We start from the raw sequence: 15,872 nt of genomic DNA on the forward strand, positions 1-15,872 counted from the left end.
TCAAATGGTACTCAGAACTCAAAATGGACTCAAACTCAAAATGAACTCAAACTCAAAATGTACTCAGAACTCAAAATGGACTCAAACTCAAATTGTACTCAGAGCGCAAAATGGACTCAAACTCAAAATGCACTCAAAACTCAAAATGGACTCAAACTCAAAATGTACTCAGAACTCAAAATGGACTCAGAATTCACTAGGTCTCAGGCATACTCAAACTCAATCGGACTCAAACTCAGTCGGGATCACTCGGCTCAAACTCACTCAAGCTCAAACTCACCATGCCACACTAGCCTCGCGCTCACTCAAACTCAAACTCTCGCGTGAGTTTGAGTCCAAATGAGTCTGAGTGAGTGGACTCATGAGTGAGTTCGCCGACCTCTGCTCATGAGTTTCCCCCACCAAATATTAACATTGTTCGTAACTACAACCTTGGCCTGCGGAATAGCAGGCAAAACCGTTCCGGCAAAAATACGCTTTCCTTCCTTTTTCCTTAGTTTTATTTTCCACATACATAATTGCACACTATTCTTCGCATTTTTGTGGCAATTTGTTTAAATTTGCGGTCACTAAAACGTTTGAATCCAAGCCAATGATGAAAATAAGGCGAGCGCGATGTATAATGCCGGCCCATGACGACACAGACGGCCTTGACGTGAGCCGCATAGACGTTAGCGCCAGATTCCTCTCTAATGTGTATTGTAAGAAACTATGCGAGCAGGGACACGGCCATCGCGCTGATACGGGTCGCGCATGCTCACACTCCGCCGGTCTCAAACCAGGCGCTATCACTAGATGTCTCCCGTGCAGTCCGGAGCACGCCGCTCGAGCGTTATAGACAAGCCTTTTACCGACTGTGCGCCCCGCACTGCTAAGGGGTAACAATATGCATCTACTGCGATGAGGGACGCGAGAAACTTATCTCAATGAGTACAGCAAAGAGGTATTGAGGTATTGTGGGCGACACAGAAAAGCTAAAGTTTTTTACACAGGCCGGCGGCGGCGGCGACTGAGGCAGGCGACGGGCCGTCTCCGTCACGGGCTTTTCCCCGCCAGGAGCAGCCCACAAGCGAACGGCAGCGACGACGACGGAGGGAATTGGCGGCAATGCATTTTTTTTTTCGCTTGTGCTGTCGCCCACATTGTTTGTTGTACCGCTTACGTTACGTTTTTCGCGTCGCTTGTCGCCGTCGCTGCATGTGGTTACCCCTTTAATGTACGAGCGTTCTGATCGTTCAATAACGAGCCTATTGGTTCTCGTCAAATTTTGCGCTCTGCAGCGTGTACGCAACGAAGCGTACTCGTGAATGAAGAAAACAGTAGCTATGTGACCCAATAGCAAATTTTGTACACTGAACTTGTGAACGTATAATAATGGGCCGTACGTTTGAAGTTGGCTGAGGACGACAAAATTCAATTCAAATTAATCAGGGACTATAACCTTACACGAAGAGTTATCTGCACTTAAATTTTGTGCAATGATTTTATACCGGGAACCATAGCGGGGTAAACAATGAAAGCTACAGACACGTAAACATAAAAGCACTAATGGGTTTGGCGCGCAGTGCGTAGGAAGACAGAGCTGTAGGATGCGCTATCTGATATGACATTGGCCAACTGGCACAAGGGGGGTGACTGCATCCAAAGTCACCGCACATTCTCATCTAGACTGGTGACCACGCCAAGCAGTACTGCATTCCAATACGGGCTCACTGCGTGCTTCAAAAAATTAAAAGGAGCGCCAAGGACGAGGACACAGAAACACAGTAGACGGGACGAGCGCTACTGTATTTCTGTGTCTTCGTCCTTTGCACTCGCTTTAATTTTTTGAAGCCGGGAACCAACACGCCCAACAAAGCATTTCACTGCGTGGGGTCGGCGCAAAAACCAAGCCATCACCCACTAAACTTCATTTAACGTTGTTCAACCTCGTCAATGTTTTTTTTTCATTGTAGAAATAATATTTGCTGTCCCCCTCTTTCTGCCTATGCGGGAACAAGGGGAAGACGCTACTTGGCCGAAAATTTGTTTGAGAGAGAGAGCCCCGAAGCGTCAGCAGGTGTGGCGGTCGCAATCGAGACACTTTTCCTCACAGCCTTGGACATCGGGGATGGGTTCCCATCGCTGCTGTCTGTGCTTTGGCTGTTCAGTGTGTAATACGCTTCAAAGGCGAAGCGAAGGGCACCTTCTTACTTCCGGGGACGTCACTTCGGCACAAGTCCAGTGCCCTGGTCCGTGCAGTTCTGAAGGCTACCACCAGCATTATGAAGCAGTCAGCTCGAACGTGTTTGTTTTTAATACCAGTGATACCTTCGTTAATTTTACTAGCACATCAGCAGTTGAGAACCACCCCACTAAAAAACCAAGTGACAATGTTTCATGCGGTTTCCTGAGGTTGCCTGCGGTTCCCACCAACAGATATCTGTTGCAGTGTTTCTGTGTCAGTGTCTTTTTATCTTGGCGTTGATGGCATCTTTTAATGCGTTGATAGTAATCCAAGCTGAATTGTTTTAGTCCCAGATTTCATTTCGCAAAATTGATTTGTAAATGTTTTTAATGTGTCCTAAATAAGAGCTCGCTTTCCAGTCCGTGTCACTGAGGTACTAAGGCCATTTTATTTTATTTTAATACTGTTAACTATTCTCCCACTGCTGCATTTCTACGGATACTTTGCCAGTACCGTTTTATTTCTGGGTTTTAATGTTATTTTCATTGTCTTAATTCAACGTTTGTAGTTACAGCGTTTTCAGTTGCTTTGCTGCATTTTGATTTGTGATTTTTTCTTAAATGTCCTGAATGGGACCTGCGTCTCCTTCTGTGTGAATGTGGAGCCGGAATCGATTATAATTGCTTGAGGAAGGACTTGAGTGTGATAGACAAAGTTGATGACAGGCAAGCTAACGCTTTTGTGCCTTATTGTAACAACGGTGTGCGGGAGGGCAACACCACGCGTCAAGAGAATGTCTACGATGGAAGCGGCAAGGTAGCCTCCATGAGGAACCGTCGCACAAGTAGCGAGAGGAACATAGGTCGCTGCTTGACACGGCAGGCGAACGTATTCGCAGGCAACTCGAGATGTAGAGTCCCGCTTAAAAATCGATGAGCGCGGCATGTTTACACAAGAAATCGTGGCCAAGGATAATGTGGTGAGGGCATTTGTCCAAAGCGAAAACGAAGAAAACTATACTCGGGAACAAATTAAGAACGGCACCAGCTCATGTACGGTATCACTCCGCTTAAGCGACGGACCCGGATGTCAACGGGCGCGCGCGTTTTGAAAGGAGACTGCCACGAATGCGTGATAGCGTCTGCATTTTCTCACGTAGTTTGTTTGCCGTCGCTGCAGTAGTTTATAAGCATATTAGGTCCAAAAAGATACAAAAACGGCTCGTGCCATGTTCAAATTATTCCCAGTAACGCGCTACTTGTGCTGCGCGGAGTGACATCCGGCTGCGGTGATGAGGCACAGCGGCAGCTTCGGTGCCGTTCTTAAGTTGTAACCGAGGATAAAGCGCAAAGCGGTGGTGTGGCCGACGATACTAACACGAGAGGTACAGTCGGGGACTTAATTTTGCAGACCACGCAAGCGCGTGGCAAAAGCCACCGATGCGCGCTATGGAGGCCCGGCGCCTGTTGTCGAGACCGGCGCTGGCCGCATGCGCGTCCTGTTCTACTCGTAGGCACCCCGATTTTCTCGCTTCCTGCAGCGGTGCTGCAATGGTCACCCAAGCACCGCATAGCTACGCCTGTGTAGCATTCCTTTCTTCCCGATGGCACATTTGCGGCCTAACGTGACGACTGCGAGGGCTATGGCGCAAGTGCTCCTCGCGTACTGATAAACGCTTGCGCGTAATGTTAATTTGTTTGTTTTGTGCTTTATCATTTATAGACGATGTGACTAGCGGCTTGTGAACGGCGTCCCCGAATGAAAATTGTTATGGTAACTTCGTATGCACTAAGAGGGGGAATACCAGCGCAGACTAACAACTGATTTTTCATTCATAAAATAACATGTTTATACCTTCAGTGACATTGCGCACGATCAGACCTGCACATACTCCGTCAATGTACGCAAACAAAAGACTACGAAAAACAATTCACGGCGCGCATTGCTTAACATCTCAATTTACTTTACGGATACGGTGACACATGGGTGGCTTAGGCATGTTCCCTTTATTTAAAAATGGGCCAGGCTTCTAGTCTGCCCCTGGTGCTTCCTCCCTATCCCTGTCTTTTCAGTCGTCCGGCGGCTTTGCGGCTTGCCGCTGACTGCCGTGAAAGCCTGCTCCATCGATATGACGCGGTTGCAGAAAGGGCTCACAACGCAGAATTATCCCCGGTTTCATTATAAAAGCAATGCCTCTCCTCTTAACGGTCTGTCATCCATTCATCCACGTAGAAGTGCCGGGACAAGAGTCCTCCCTTCGTCAAACCGCCACGTCGGCCTTCCCCGTCTGTGCACATGCGTTGTTCCTATTTTCCTGGTCGGTTTCTTCTTCATCTCCGCCGCAGCTAGCCGATACAAAGCTTTGTTCCCGCTTCCCATTCCTCACCCTTGCCCTGTTTTCTTATTCCTGCCCTCATACTTAATTCCTTTTTGTCTTCTTGGTTCCCCCTATTCCTGTTTTTTCTCATCACTCTTTTACCCTGTCCCTGTCCATGCGCTGCAACTGCCGTATGGTTACCGGCTTTGTTACTTTCTCTGGTTTATATTCCTCGAGGCGTTTCCTTGACAAGGGAGAGGAGAAAACAAATGCCTCCCATGCAAAGTGTGCATGACAGTTTTGTATGCACTGTAAGATTGTCCCTGACGAAGAAAGTTCCCACTTTCCAAACTGTTGGACCAATTTGTAATGACTAGGTTAACCACGAAGGTGTTTTATGTAATGCCTCAAAGTACCTTCTGCCCCGTTCCAAAATTAATCGCATTCTTTTCAATGAATCGTTGCAAACCCCACACGGCTGACATTTTGCTTTCCAAAGCACACCATTGGTCGCGCCACTGCGGGGTACTGGCCCGTCCGCCATGTTCAGGGAAACTACCAACCACGCGAGAGAGGCGCTGCGGGATGCATGTCATACGCAGGCATAAAGATCGAAGGCTTTCCCGCCACCCTGGAATACCCGCCCCCAACCGTGGAGACACTGGTGCTCCAAGTCGGAAGTGGGAATACAGCAGCAAGTGGATCGTCGTCATTCCTGCAGAAGTTGAGCAGGGTGGTCGTGAAGGTTCGCCTCCGTCGACCTGGCGTTGAGAAGAATACTGCCGAACCTGCTCTTACCCGTACCCTCAACCGGCGACGACGGGGGGAGGTGGGTGGTTTGTTGCATTCTTCTACCGCGATGCTTCTAATTTTGTGCGCGATGTCCGCCGCCTGTGTCACCGGAAGGCAATACATCGATCACGCATTCTAAGAACTACCGGCACCGAGGGTTTTCGCTGGTGACGGTTTGCATGCAAGCTTTGAAGGCGTTGGCTTGTTGGCGAAGCACCTCCGCAACGTGATCTCCATCAGGGGGCTACGAGTGTGATGGCAAACTTTAACGCAAAGGTCGGTAAGAAACAAATGGGAGAAAGGCCAGTGGGAAACTTCAGAATAGATAACCGCAGCATTCGAGAAGGTACACTGGAGGGATTTGCTGAGAGAAATAAGCTGAGGTAACAAACGTATTCTTCTACAAACGAACGAATAGGAAACTGACATCGAAAAGTCCCGATGGTACAACCAAAAACGAAATTGACTTCATTCTGAGTGACAACCCGAGTATTGTGCAAGACTTAGAGGTGCTAAGATTCGGAGCAGCGATCACAGGATGGTTAGATGCAAGCTAAGGCTGATTCTTAGAAGAGAAAGAACGAAACTCAAGAAGAGTAAAAAACCCCCCATACAATCAGTCAGGGGCAGATTGCCGGAGTTTAAAATAACTCTTAAAAACAAATTATCGCCATTGAACGAGCAGAAAGAGGTCAGTGTGGACAGGACAAAGGAAAACCTAAACGCGGCACGCAGTGAATCAGCAGCATCTGTAGGAGAGGCAACATCTAGGAATCAGTAAAATTGACAGTTGGGCTAGTTGGTGTTGATGCATCGTAAGTAGTGCCTGAAACAGGAAGACAGAAGAGAAGACACACACGACGGCGCCGTCGTGTGTGTCTCCTCTTCTGTCGTCCCGATTCAAGCGCTATCTACGGATCAAAGGGGAAGCCACTCTATTACCCTGCAGGTCCTCTGCACCCCCCCCCCCCCTGTTTCTAACACTTCTCAGAATTATTTTAGCTGTTATTTCTTGCACTCCTATACGGCATGCTCGCTTTGTGGCACTGCTCCCTTCTTTCCATCGATCGCTGGGCTGACCCACGTTTTTCTGCCGCAAAAGACACCACCGGGCGAACGCACGATAGTTGTAAACCTCCCTGAGCAGGGATGGAGAGAAACCTCCCTTGGTCTTCCTGCATTTATTTTTGCTGTTGAGATGAGCCCTAACAACTTGTCCACGATAGGCATGTTCATCCACCTCTTTAAGTATCTCATTCTGCACGCCACAAGTGGGCGTTTGCGTCTGTTTGCCATTATTTTTTATTTTATCACATGCACCCTACTAGAGAGCTTAGCGCATTTCCTTGAGAATTTCTTGCAGTTCCGATTAACCGAACAAAGTAATGTCATCTGCACACCTCAAGTGTCCCCGCTCCCTCGTATTTCTGAGTTGTGCTATTCAACTTTCCTGAACATTCCCTCTAGGCAGATTGTAAGCAATTTCGGCCACACTGCCTTTCTCATCGGGAAGTTCTCACTGTTTTTGGAAGGATTACATTGCTTCTGCATCTCTTGTATATGTCCTCCAAAAGTGTTACGCACACCTTTATTTCGTAATTTTTATTCTTTCCAGCACTGGAATGGTGTCCACAGAATGAAACGCTCTATTTCTGTAAGCTAAGGGCAGGAACCCACCCATTTCGCACTCTAAATTTAGCTGGCACCGATCCGCGCCCTCAACATGCAAGTGAAAAGTGGTAAAGTTGTATTTGACAGGACTGAGAGGGTAATTCGATGAATCTAAACGAACCGGTTGGGTCTTCTTGCTATAGCTCCCGCATCTGGTGAAAACATGGAGTTGTTTTTCTCGCTTTAGAAATGTAGAATGCCATGATCCCATAATATAATGATACAATCGCTTAAAGGGGATGGAAGGGCATGGAAGTATAAGAGCTAAAGTAGGATGTATTCTAGCACATGCAAACACGCCCCTTGCGCCACCCATGTGAACGAAGAGAGGACGCTGGTGAAAATGCCGAGTGAGCTGCAGCGCAACTTTACGGCGGCGAACACAGGGTTCTTGTGAGTAAACTCGAGACGGCAAAGGACTTGACTCGTAAGCAGTAGCAAAGGTAAGCACTGCTGCTGGTGCCGGGTGGAAAAGTTGCGCACCTTGTCCAGGGCGACCTGCAGCGCCATGTCGGTTTCGGCGTCTTGGCTGGCCTCCGGTTCGTCGTCGAACAGGAAGAAGCGCGGGTTGCGCACCAGGGCACGCGCGACGCCCAGCCGCTGCGTCTGGCTTTTGCTGAGCGGGTGACCGTGGGGGCCCACCAAGGTGTCGTACTTCTGCAATGGCGCATGGTGATCGTTACTCGCCCGCAACGAAAGGCCTTCTGGCGAACACGCACGAGCGTGTGCACTTCACCAGTTCAGCTTCAGTGTAGCGCCACAGAAGGAAACCGTGCTGTGTTGCGCATAAAGGAGCCGGTGGGAACGAGCCCATTAGAAACAAGTGTCCTACCCCTACAGCAGTGCTGTACGCCTTAAACTTTATTCTGAGCAGGAGAAAGCGGATGGTTTTAATACCCATATCAAAAGAGTGGCCGTTACCTCGCGTGTAGAAGCGGTGTCGGCTATCATAATTTCGCGCGCGACCAGGGGCGCTCTGCACCGTTATCTTAGGTAGCAGAGCGCAGAGGGATATTTTGCGTTTGATTGTGGAGAGTGCATCTTTTTTGAAGTTTTATGTATTTTGCCCGCCATTTTTTATTCTTTATTTCGTCTGAATAGGGAACAGGTTCTAAAGTTCCACAACTTTTAGTTTCGCTCGCTACAGCTGCACTACAATAGGTACTTCGAGTATCCGCTGTAGCTACCACTGCCGTTTTCATGTATCTTCGATCGAGGTTCGTGCTCAAATATAGTTAGCTCCGTCATTTTCCAAGTGGTCTTGCAGCCACGCATAACGTATACAGTTGCTACGCTCGCGCGCACCCGGCAACTAGTTACTCGCTGTTGTGAATCCTGGCAACAATCGCAACATAACGGTACATGTATAGATTTCCTCTGTTGCCATGTGGCTCCATTTCATGTGGATTCGTATTTTTTCTCATTCCAAAACTTGGTCTGCCAGATGGACTTCGACTGGTTGTGTAAGAATTCTGTCTTATTTAAAGTATTTTGATTTAAATTGTTTTGGCACTATGAGGCTATTCTGGCTATAGTCGAGCGGTTAGACCAAACGCCTTGGGCTGGGAGGGAGGGCGTTTTGAGCTAGAGTCCAGTACGAGACCGACGTTGTCAAAGTCGACGCCCCGTAAGAAAGCTGTATAATTTTTTGGTCTGTATAGCTGAATTGGAGGGTTCAGAAACGCAACCCGACGTCGTTATCTCCTTCCCTTAGCCATTTGTGTATGCAAGGCTGGGCATGCAGTACCTTAGGCAGCTTGAGGACGAAGTGGTGCGCGTTGGCTGCGATGGCTGCCTGCTCGATGTCGAACTGCGTGGCGGAGGCGAGGCCCAGGCGAATGTTGTCGGCGACCGTGGCGTCGAAGAGCACCGGTCGCTGGCTCACCACGCCCATTTGGCAGCGCAACCAGCCCAGGTTGTACGATCGGAGGTCCCGCTGGTCAATCAAAATCTGCGGGGAGATTGACCGCCTCCAACTAAGCCCACCGGTCATCGTCTTCGCGGATTTATAACGCTATAACACCAGTTGATTGAATAGTGAGAACCTCTTCTGTTGTTCCCCAGAACCTACACATTATCCTAACCGCGAGCCAGAGCACGTGATATTCTGTAAATATTTGGTGTTCCAGAAATAGACGGGTGGATTGTTGCCGCTCGCGAAGCCTATAGCACCTATGATGGTTTCCCAAGTGCCCTCAGTTTTTGCCCGCTACAGCATCATCGTTTGCAGAAGTCGACATTACCTTGCACACGTGTTTTTGCTTACGTGCAAGTACATAACAGGTTCGATAGGGGTGTGTTTGTGATCGTGCTGGAGCGACCAATCCTGGCACATCGGTACCTACTGAGCCCCGGGAAAATATCATGCGACACCCGCCCGGTGGACGTTTTGACCAGACCGGGGCACGTGCCATTCATGGGCATTCTGCAAGCATCCCGGGCTTCGAAGGTCAGTCGCGCGCTGGCTTAGCACTGCCGGGCCCCATACGTAGCAGCCGCTGCGACCTGTCTTCTGGCACGCTTCCTGACGAGAGCACCGACGACCGCTGCTGGGGCAGCCTGCGCCGGCCGTGAACCCACCGCCGCCGATAATTCGAAAAAACAAAAAAACAAAAAAACGGAGAAACCAGCCGCTCTGTGAAGGTTTTTTTTATTTATAAAACGAAGTGGTATATTTCTGAAGGAACCAAACTGCTCCATTAGGAACATATCGATGTATTTGCAAACCTTCTAGAATTGGTACACAATCCTCTTCAAACCAGTGGGACATGAACTGGCAAGTCCCATAGGAATGTGACCATGTTTAGACAGCGGCCGCTTTGACCGATGCCAATCCTCCCGCACGTGCGCGGGATCATGTACACCATCCCGGTTTCGCACCTCACGTATGGCGTCGTATGCCTCGTATGCCTCAGGTAAATTGGTGTTTCGTCCATTCCTTTGAGGATCTTGGGGCACAGGCTAGCAAAGTTGTGTGGGGCAGAAAAAACAACTGGCATTCTGCGCCTGCTATCCAAATTTTTCAGGTTGTGGGCCACTCAATAGACACAAGGATCAACACAGGTTTCTTGCCCGGCATGCTGTCTGTGCTTTGGGGTGTGTTACCGTTCTTCTTCTGTAACAGGGACTCGGCAACCGCTGTCACAACGAATAAGGGAAACCCAGCCGCAAGCAACCTGGACACCTGAGCATCCTAACCTTATTGAATCCTTTGATGGCATGACTTTGTTAGTGCTACCTGAAGACCAGAACAAGAAAATGCCCTTTTTACAGTCTTGGAGTCTGCAAACATATGAGGCAACAACCTTTTTGGCACCTTCGGATTGTAAAGCCAACACACGTGGGCTGATGAGAGCGTGATATTAATACTGCCGCGAACAATGCAATGGATTTGTGCATTTATGTTTTTGCTTTTATTGCCCAGCTGCACTGGGCTGTGTTATCTGTTCCCCGAGTGAAGCGAATGTAACATTCTTTCTTTCTTATGCCGCACGGATTATATTGTTTGATAGGAATAAATGTTTTGCCCTAACGCCAGTCTACAATAGTCGCCTTTTATGTACTACAGTGTTCTCAATGTAATCGACAGTTCGACAAACACCCGCGCCGAAAGATAAATACCAGCAGATGAGACGCCGCGGCATTCGATTCGCCGACACTCGCGTTCGCACGTCACTTTCTTGACTGCTGCTTCGTCAGCGGACTTTGATATGGGCCATTTCAAAATTTCGCCCATGCGTGTATGCTAGACCATTCAAAGTTGTGACAGACCACCATAGGCTTTGTTGGCTCGCCAATTTGAAGGACTCTTCAGGCGATCTTGGGAGGTGGAGCTTGCGCCTGCAAGAGTTAGCAGTTACAATCGTCTATAAATCCGAGAGGAAACCTCCGACGCCGACTGCCTGTCCGCGCCTCAGTCGACCCGCCACCACAAGACCCGATGAAGACAGCGCGTTCTTCGGAGTCGTGACGAAGAGCGACCTAGGCCCAGCAGCGTGCCGACCCCGACTTACGCGTCATGATCGACTACCTGGAAGGACGCAACGTCGCCGTACGTAGGGCTTTCAAAAGCAACTTACCAGAATTCAGCCTGAAAAACTCCATCCTAGTGAAGAATTTCACCCCCGAAACGAGAACGACTTGTCTTCCTGTCATTTCCGTAGATCTCTTTGACGAAATTTTGGAAGCCTGCAACGACGACCCGTCTCGCACTACTGGAAATATCAAGGTGAAGTTCTACTGGCCCCGCTTTACATCCGATGTCACCCACTACGTCCGGAGTTGCCGTGACTGCCAGAGACGAAAACAAAATCGCGCCAATTCACCCTGCGAATGTGGTTGGAAAGCAAAGCTGTAACCGGCACCCAAAACGATTACCCGTGCGACTACACTTAAATTCACTCACGTCGCCCTACATTACGGAAACCAGAGAGAAGTGAAATGCCCTTAACCACACCCTTTATTACTTCAAAGAGATGTTTTTGGTAAGGTTAAATCAATGCACGATGCATTAACGGTGGTTTGTTGAGATGTATTAGTGAAGGGCATGAGTAGAAATTTTTTTTATGAAATAAAAGGAAGCTCAAACCAGTTGTTAGAAGATCTAACTTCTCCGTCGCTGCCGCCGGGGACGGAGGCGATGAGATCGGCTGCAGATACGAAGGAAGTGGAGGATTAGGAGGAGGAGAAAATACTTCTATTCGGATTTCTGAATGGCCTAGAGCGCTGCCCAGGAGAGTTATTCCTTCTTCACTGGAGCCCATATGCAGTTCCACCAGATGATGTTGGGTAGGCAGAGAGGGGCTGGACAGCAGCATCTGCCATTGCTCTTGTTAGGTAGTTTACGGAAAGAGCGGAGGGTTCTGACGGCTAAAGTTGCACACCCCGATTATGTAGCGGAGGGTTTCTACTTCAAAGCAAAATTTACATTCAGCGTTGTAGCGATTCCGGTGCATTAAGTGAAGACGCATCGGTTGTGGGAAGGAGCTGTGAGCCGTAGGGTAGTTTGTTGTTCTGTGCAAAGGTCAGGGTAAGGTGAAGGAGGTTAGTTCTGGAGTTCGCCACGATGATGCCGTACAGCTGCCCTCGATGCTTTGAGGCGTCTGTGTAGATTATTGCATGATCCCCACCGAGGGTGGTGTTGAGCGCTTGAGCCCGTGTTTGTCGGCGACCCTCGTCGTGTGAGGGGCTCATATTTCTAAGCATCTATAGTTCTTTTCGCCAAAATTCCAGGAGTACATCAAGCGGAGTGACATTTTGTGCTGCCCGGCCAATCTAGTTAAGGATGCGGCGACCAGTTATGCTCAGTCGTAACTTCTGATTAGAAAGACGGCCTTCTACCAGCGCTTCCACTGCATTGTGGAGCCCCGTGCTAAGCAGCCTCTCTGTGGACGCACTCATGAGAAGACGAAGGGCCTGCTGAATCGCCTTTCTAATCATTATATAAAGCATCTTTATGTCCTCCTCGCCGAGAATAAGACAGGGGTTGACGTAAGTGATTCTCGAGAGGACAAAAGCTTGAATTTAATCGAAATGTGTCGGATTCCTTGAGGCCTCGCTTCTTGGTTGCAACTCGCTTGATCATGTGCATGATTTGATTGATGCTGTGTTTGAGGCGCTGCAAGGATGCGCCACGCTTGGTGTTTGCCTGGAGATATAGGCCCAGGATCTTGATACCGGGGCTTCGAGTGATGGCATGGCCATCAAAGGGTATTCTAATGTGTTCCTTGGTGTGTCGCTTGGCGCGAAGGCGGACGACAAGGAGCTGTGATTTTTTACGTGAACAGTGGAGGCCACAGGCTTTAGCACATTGGCGTACTAGAAGAGAGATTCCATGCGTTGGCGTGAGCTTCCATTAATTTTTTTAACTCCTAGCTTATGCGCAATCCGCGTACAGGTCCGCTAAACGTGTCGTGGGTGGAGCGCAGAGCAGCGCGAGATGTCGCGTGAAGCTATCACGTTGTATTCACCGAAAATGCAGGGGGTAAACACGTCGGCGTTCTTGGTGAGTGCACCTCCTTTCTTCCTCGTTTCTGCGTGGTCTCGTAGCTAAATCGGTAAGACAACGAGCTCCCGCTTTGTTATACCAGTAATGCCAGGTTCGATTCCTGGCGGTGCCAGTGAATTCTTTTATTTGTTCGCGTGAGTTTTCTGGTGACACCAACGGTCGCGAAAGAACCCTTGGGGGGTAGAGGTAGAAAGCTTTGCTGTAAAACGGCGCAGACAAGACCCTTCCAACAGATTGGAATGGACCTTCTGTGCCCGTTCCCTACGTCACGATCCGAGAACAAGTGGACTGTCGTAGCAAAAGCCGATATGACGCGCTGCGCCGACACCGCCTCTCTTCCGAAAGAAGTCGCGAAGTTCCTCCTAAACCAAGTTGCGCTACGAAATGGAGCCACTGAAATCTTAATCACGGATCGCGGAACGGCGTTTACTTCTGAGCTTATGCAAGCAATCTTACGCTACAGCAACACCGATTGATTGATTGTGGGGTTTAACGCGCCGACGCAACGCAGGCGATGAGGCGCGCCGTAGTGGAGGGCTCCGGATTAATTTTGACCACCTGGGGATCTTTATCGTGCGCCGAAATCTCGAACACACGGGCGTTTTCGCTTTTCGCCTCCATCAGAAAAGCGGCCGCCGCGGCCGGGAATCGAACCCGCGACCTTGTGCTCAGCAGCGCAACGCCTTAGCCACTGAGCCACCGCGGCGGGTAGCAACACCGATCACCGAAGAACGACGGTGTACCACCCCCCAAAAAAAAAAAAATGAACGGACTAATGGAACGTCTGAAGAATACGATGGCGGTTATGCTGTCTATGTACGTCGACGTTGAACATAAGACTTGGGACGAAGTCCTTCCGTATGTCACGTTTGCGTATACAACACAGCTATCAAGGAAACTGCACAGATGACACCGTTCGAGCTTGTCTGTTGAAGACGGCCGACTACGATCCTTGACGTCATGCTTCCGCACGTAGAATACGACAACCTCAACACGGACGTCCAAAGACACCTTCAGCGTGCGGAGGATGCCCGCTAGCTCGCTCGAGTTCGCACAACGGGCCAGCAGCTTGTGGATGGCGGGCGCAATAACCTCCGACGCCGAGACGCCGAGTACCCCCCAGGGGACAGTGTGTGGGTTTGGAGTCCCATCCGGTGACGTGGACTGAGAAGCTTCTGCGACGGTATTGTGGACACTACCGCATTCTACAACGTGTTGGCCAACTTACGAGGGGATCCCTGGTGGTGATTCCGGAGCATCGTGACGAGGCACGCACGCCGAATTTGTTCACATGGTTCACCTAAAACCTTACTACGCAAGATGAGAGACTTTTTTTGTTTGTCCGGAATGTAGTTTTATTTTGGCCTCGGGTCGATGCACTTTTAGGGGGGGGGGGGGTAATGCTGCAAATGATGCATTGGATTTGTTTCTTCTTTTATCGCACGACTGTGCCTGGGTGTGTTGTCTCTGCCCCGAGTGAAGCGCACTTTCCATTCTTGCATCCTTATGCCGCACAGATTGTCTCATTTGATAGGGAGAATGCTTTGCACTAATGTTAGCAACCTAGAATAGTCACCGTTTATCTACAGTGTCCTGGATGTAATTCGAAGGTTCGAGAAACACCCGCGTAGAAAGATAAACGCCAGCAGAGCAGACGCTGCGGCATTCGATTCGCCGACACTCGCCTATCACATTCCTATGGGACTTTGTTGAGTAATGCTTCGCTACGTGTGTATTTTTAAAGCAAAGCATTCTACCTCTGCCAGGCAACGGTCCTTTGGCGGCGTGCGGGACAAAAAACTTCCAACGCGGCGGCAGAAGTTGAGGGCGCTTTTCATTCATGGAGCACAGTGTAGATGGCGCGGCGATAGGGCGCCATTACCCAGCGTTCCAGGTGCTCACCCCGAGGGACGCGTCGGCGGGACCCTTTCGCCGGCTTTGTCATCTGCTTTAGGAAGAGTTGTTTTGGGCCTGTTTTAGCGTAGCTTCGCGTCCATTGCGCACTGCATTCGCACGGCTTGATTAACTTGTTCGACAGCTGCTCCGGGGTAACCCGCACCCGACGGAATTAAGTGGTCGTACGGCAAACATACGTTAAGGATGGGTTTGCATGGCGGGAAAACAAAATGTAGAGACCACTTACAGACATCGATCCGCTAAAGAAACACCACCTTTTGCGCAAGTTCTGTCACGAATACAAATGCATTTAATAAACGGCTGAATACCAATTCCGTTGTGTTTCAACAGGTATCATAAAAGACCAATGGAGCAACTGGTCCTTGTAAATACCGATTATAGAAGTTCCGTCAGCTTTCTCGCAATTCTAAAACTTGGGAAACTATTTAGTTTAAGTCTGTATAAATGGGAATCACTAAGCTCACATGCCGGATTGTTTTTATGACTGCGCTTGTGTCGTGCTGGGGTGTAGCCCCGAGCTAGCACATCAGGATGGCTAGGTTCCGCTGTCTCACCCTTCGAAACACGCTCCTCTCCATTTTCTTTCTTCTGAAGCACTGCCGGGCTACAGCGGCAGCGTCTGCGGCTCGAACCCGGTCGTTGGCAACGCTGCTGCTTTCAGGACGGCGCCCCCGCGAATCTCACGTAACGGCTGGCACAAGCTCTGGTTTCACTCTCTCTACAGCCACGTGTGGGAATTCAAGTGACGCCGCATGTGGAATTGTTGGGGAGCTCCTTCGCAGCTTTGCTTTCCAACCACCTTCACAGCGTGAATTGTAGTTAATTGGAGCTAGGGGTTCATATTACGTGGGATGAACTGACAGAAGCGCACCTGGCAAGCCAACCGAACGGCTTAAGCTTACAAAGACGGGCATAGCTACCTTGTGCCGCCTAAACTATCAGGTCCCAATGGAAACGGAAAACCAAAAACAATGCATCCCCCTCGATTTAAGGACACACAT

At 49.5% G+C, this 15,872-nt stretch overlaps 1 protein-coding gene across 1 annotated transcript in view; it reads right to left on the reverse strand.

The window, feature by feature from the left end:
- LOC144166960 (phosphatidylcholine translocator ABCB4-like) overlaps window positions 1-15,872 on the reverse strand; it is a 220,723-nt gene that overhangs the window by 155,253 nt on the left and 49,598 nt on the right. Inside the window, exons 8-9 of the mRNA XM_077696394.1 lie at window positions 8,695-8,898; window positions 7,431-7,604 (exon numbers count right to left, since the gene is read on the reverse strand). Coding sequence (XP_077552520.1) covers window positions 7,431-7,604; window positions 8,695-8,898 — 378 coding nt within the window. The remainder of the gene's footprint in view (window positions 1-7,430; window positions 7,605-8,694; window positions 8,899-15,872) is intronic.

This window comes from Haemaphysalis longicornis, unplaced genomic scaffold, assembly GCF_048455015.1.
Source record: "Haemaphysalis longicornis isolate Haplotype H1 unplaced genomic scaffold, Haemaphysalis longicornis Haplotype H1 scaffold_2, whole genome shotgun sequence".
Taxonomy (NCBI): Eukaryota; Metazoa; Arthropoda; class Arachnida; order Ixodida; family Ixodidae; genus Haemaphysalis; species Haemaphysalis longicornis.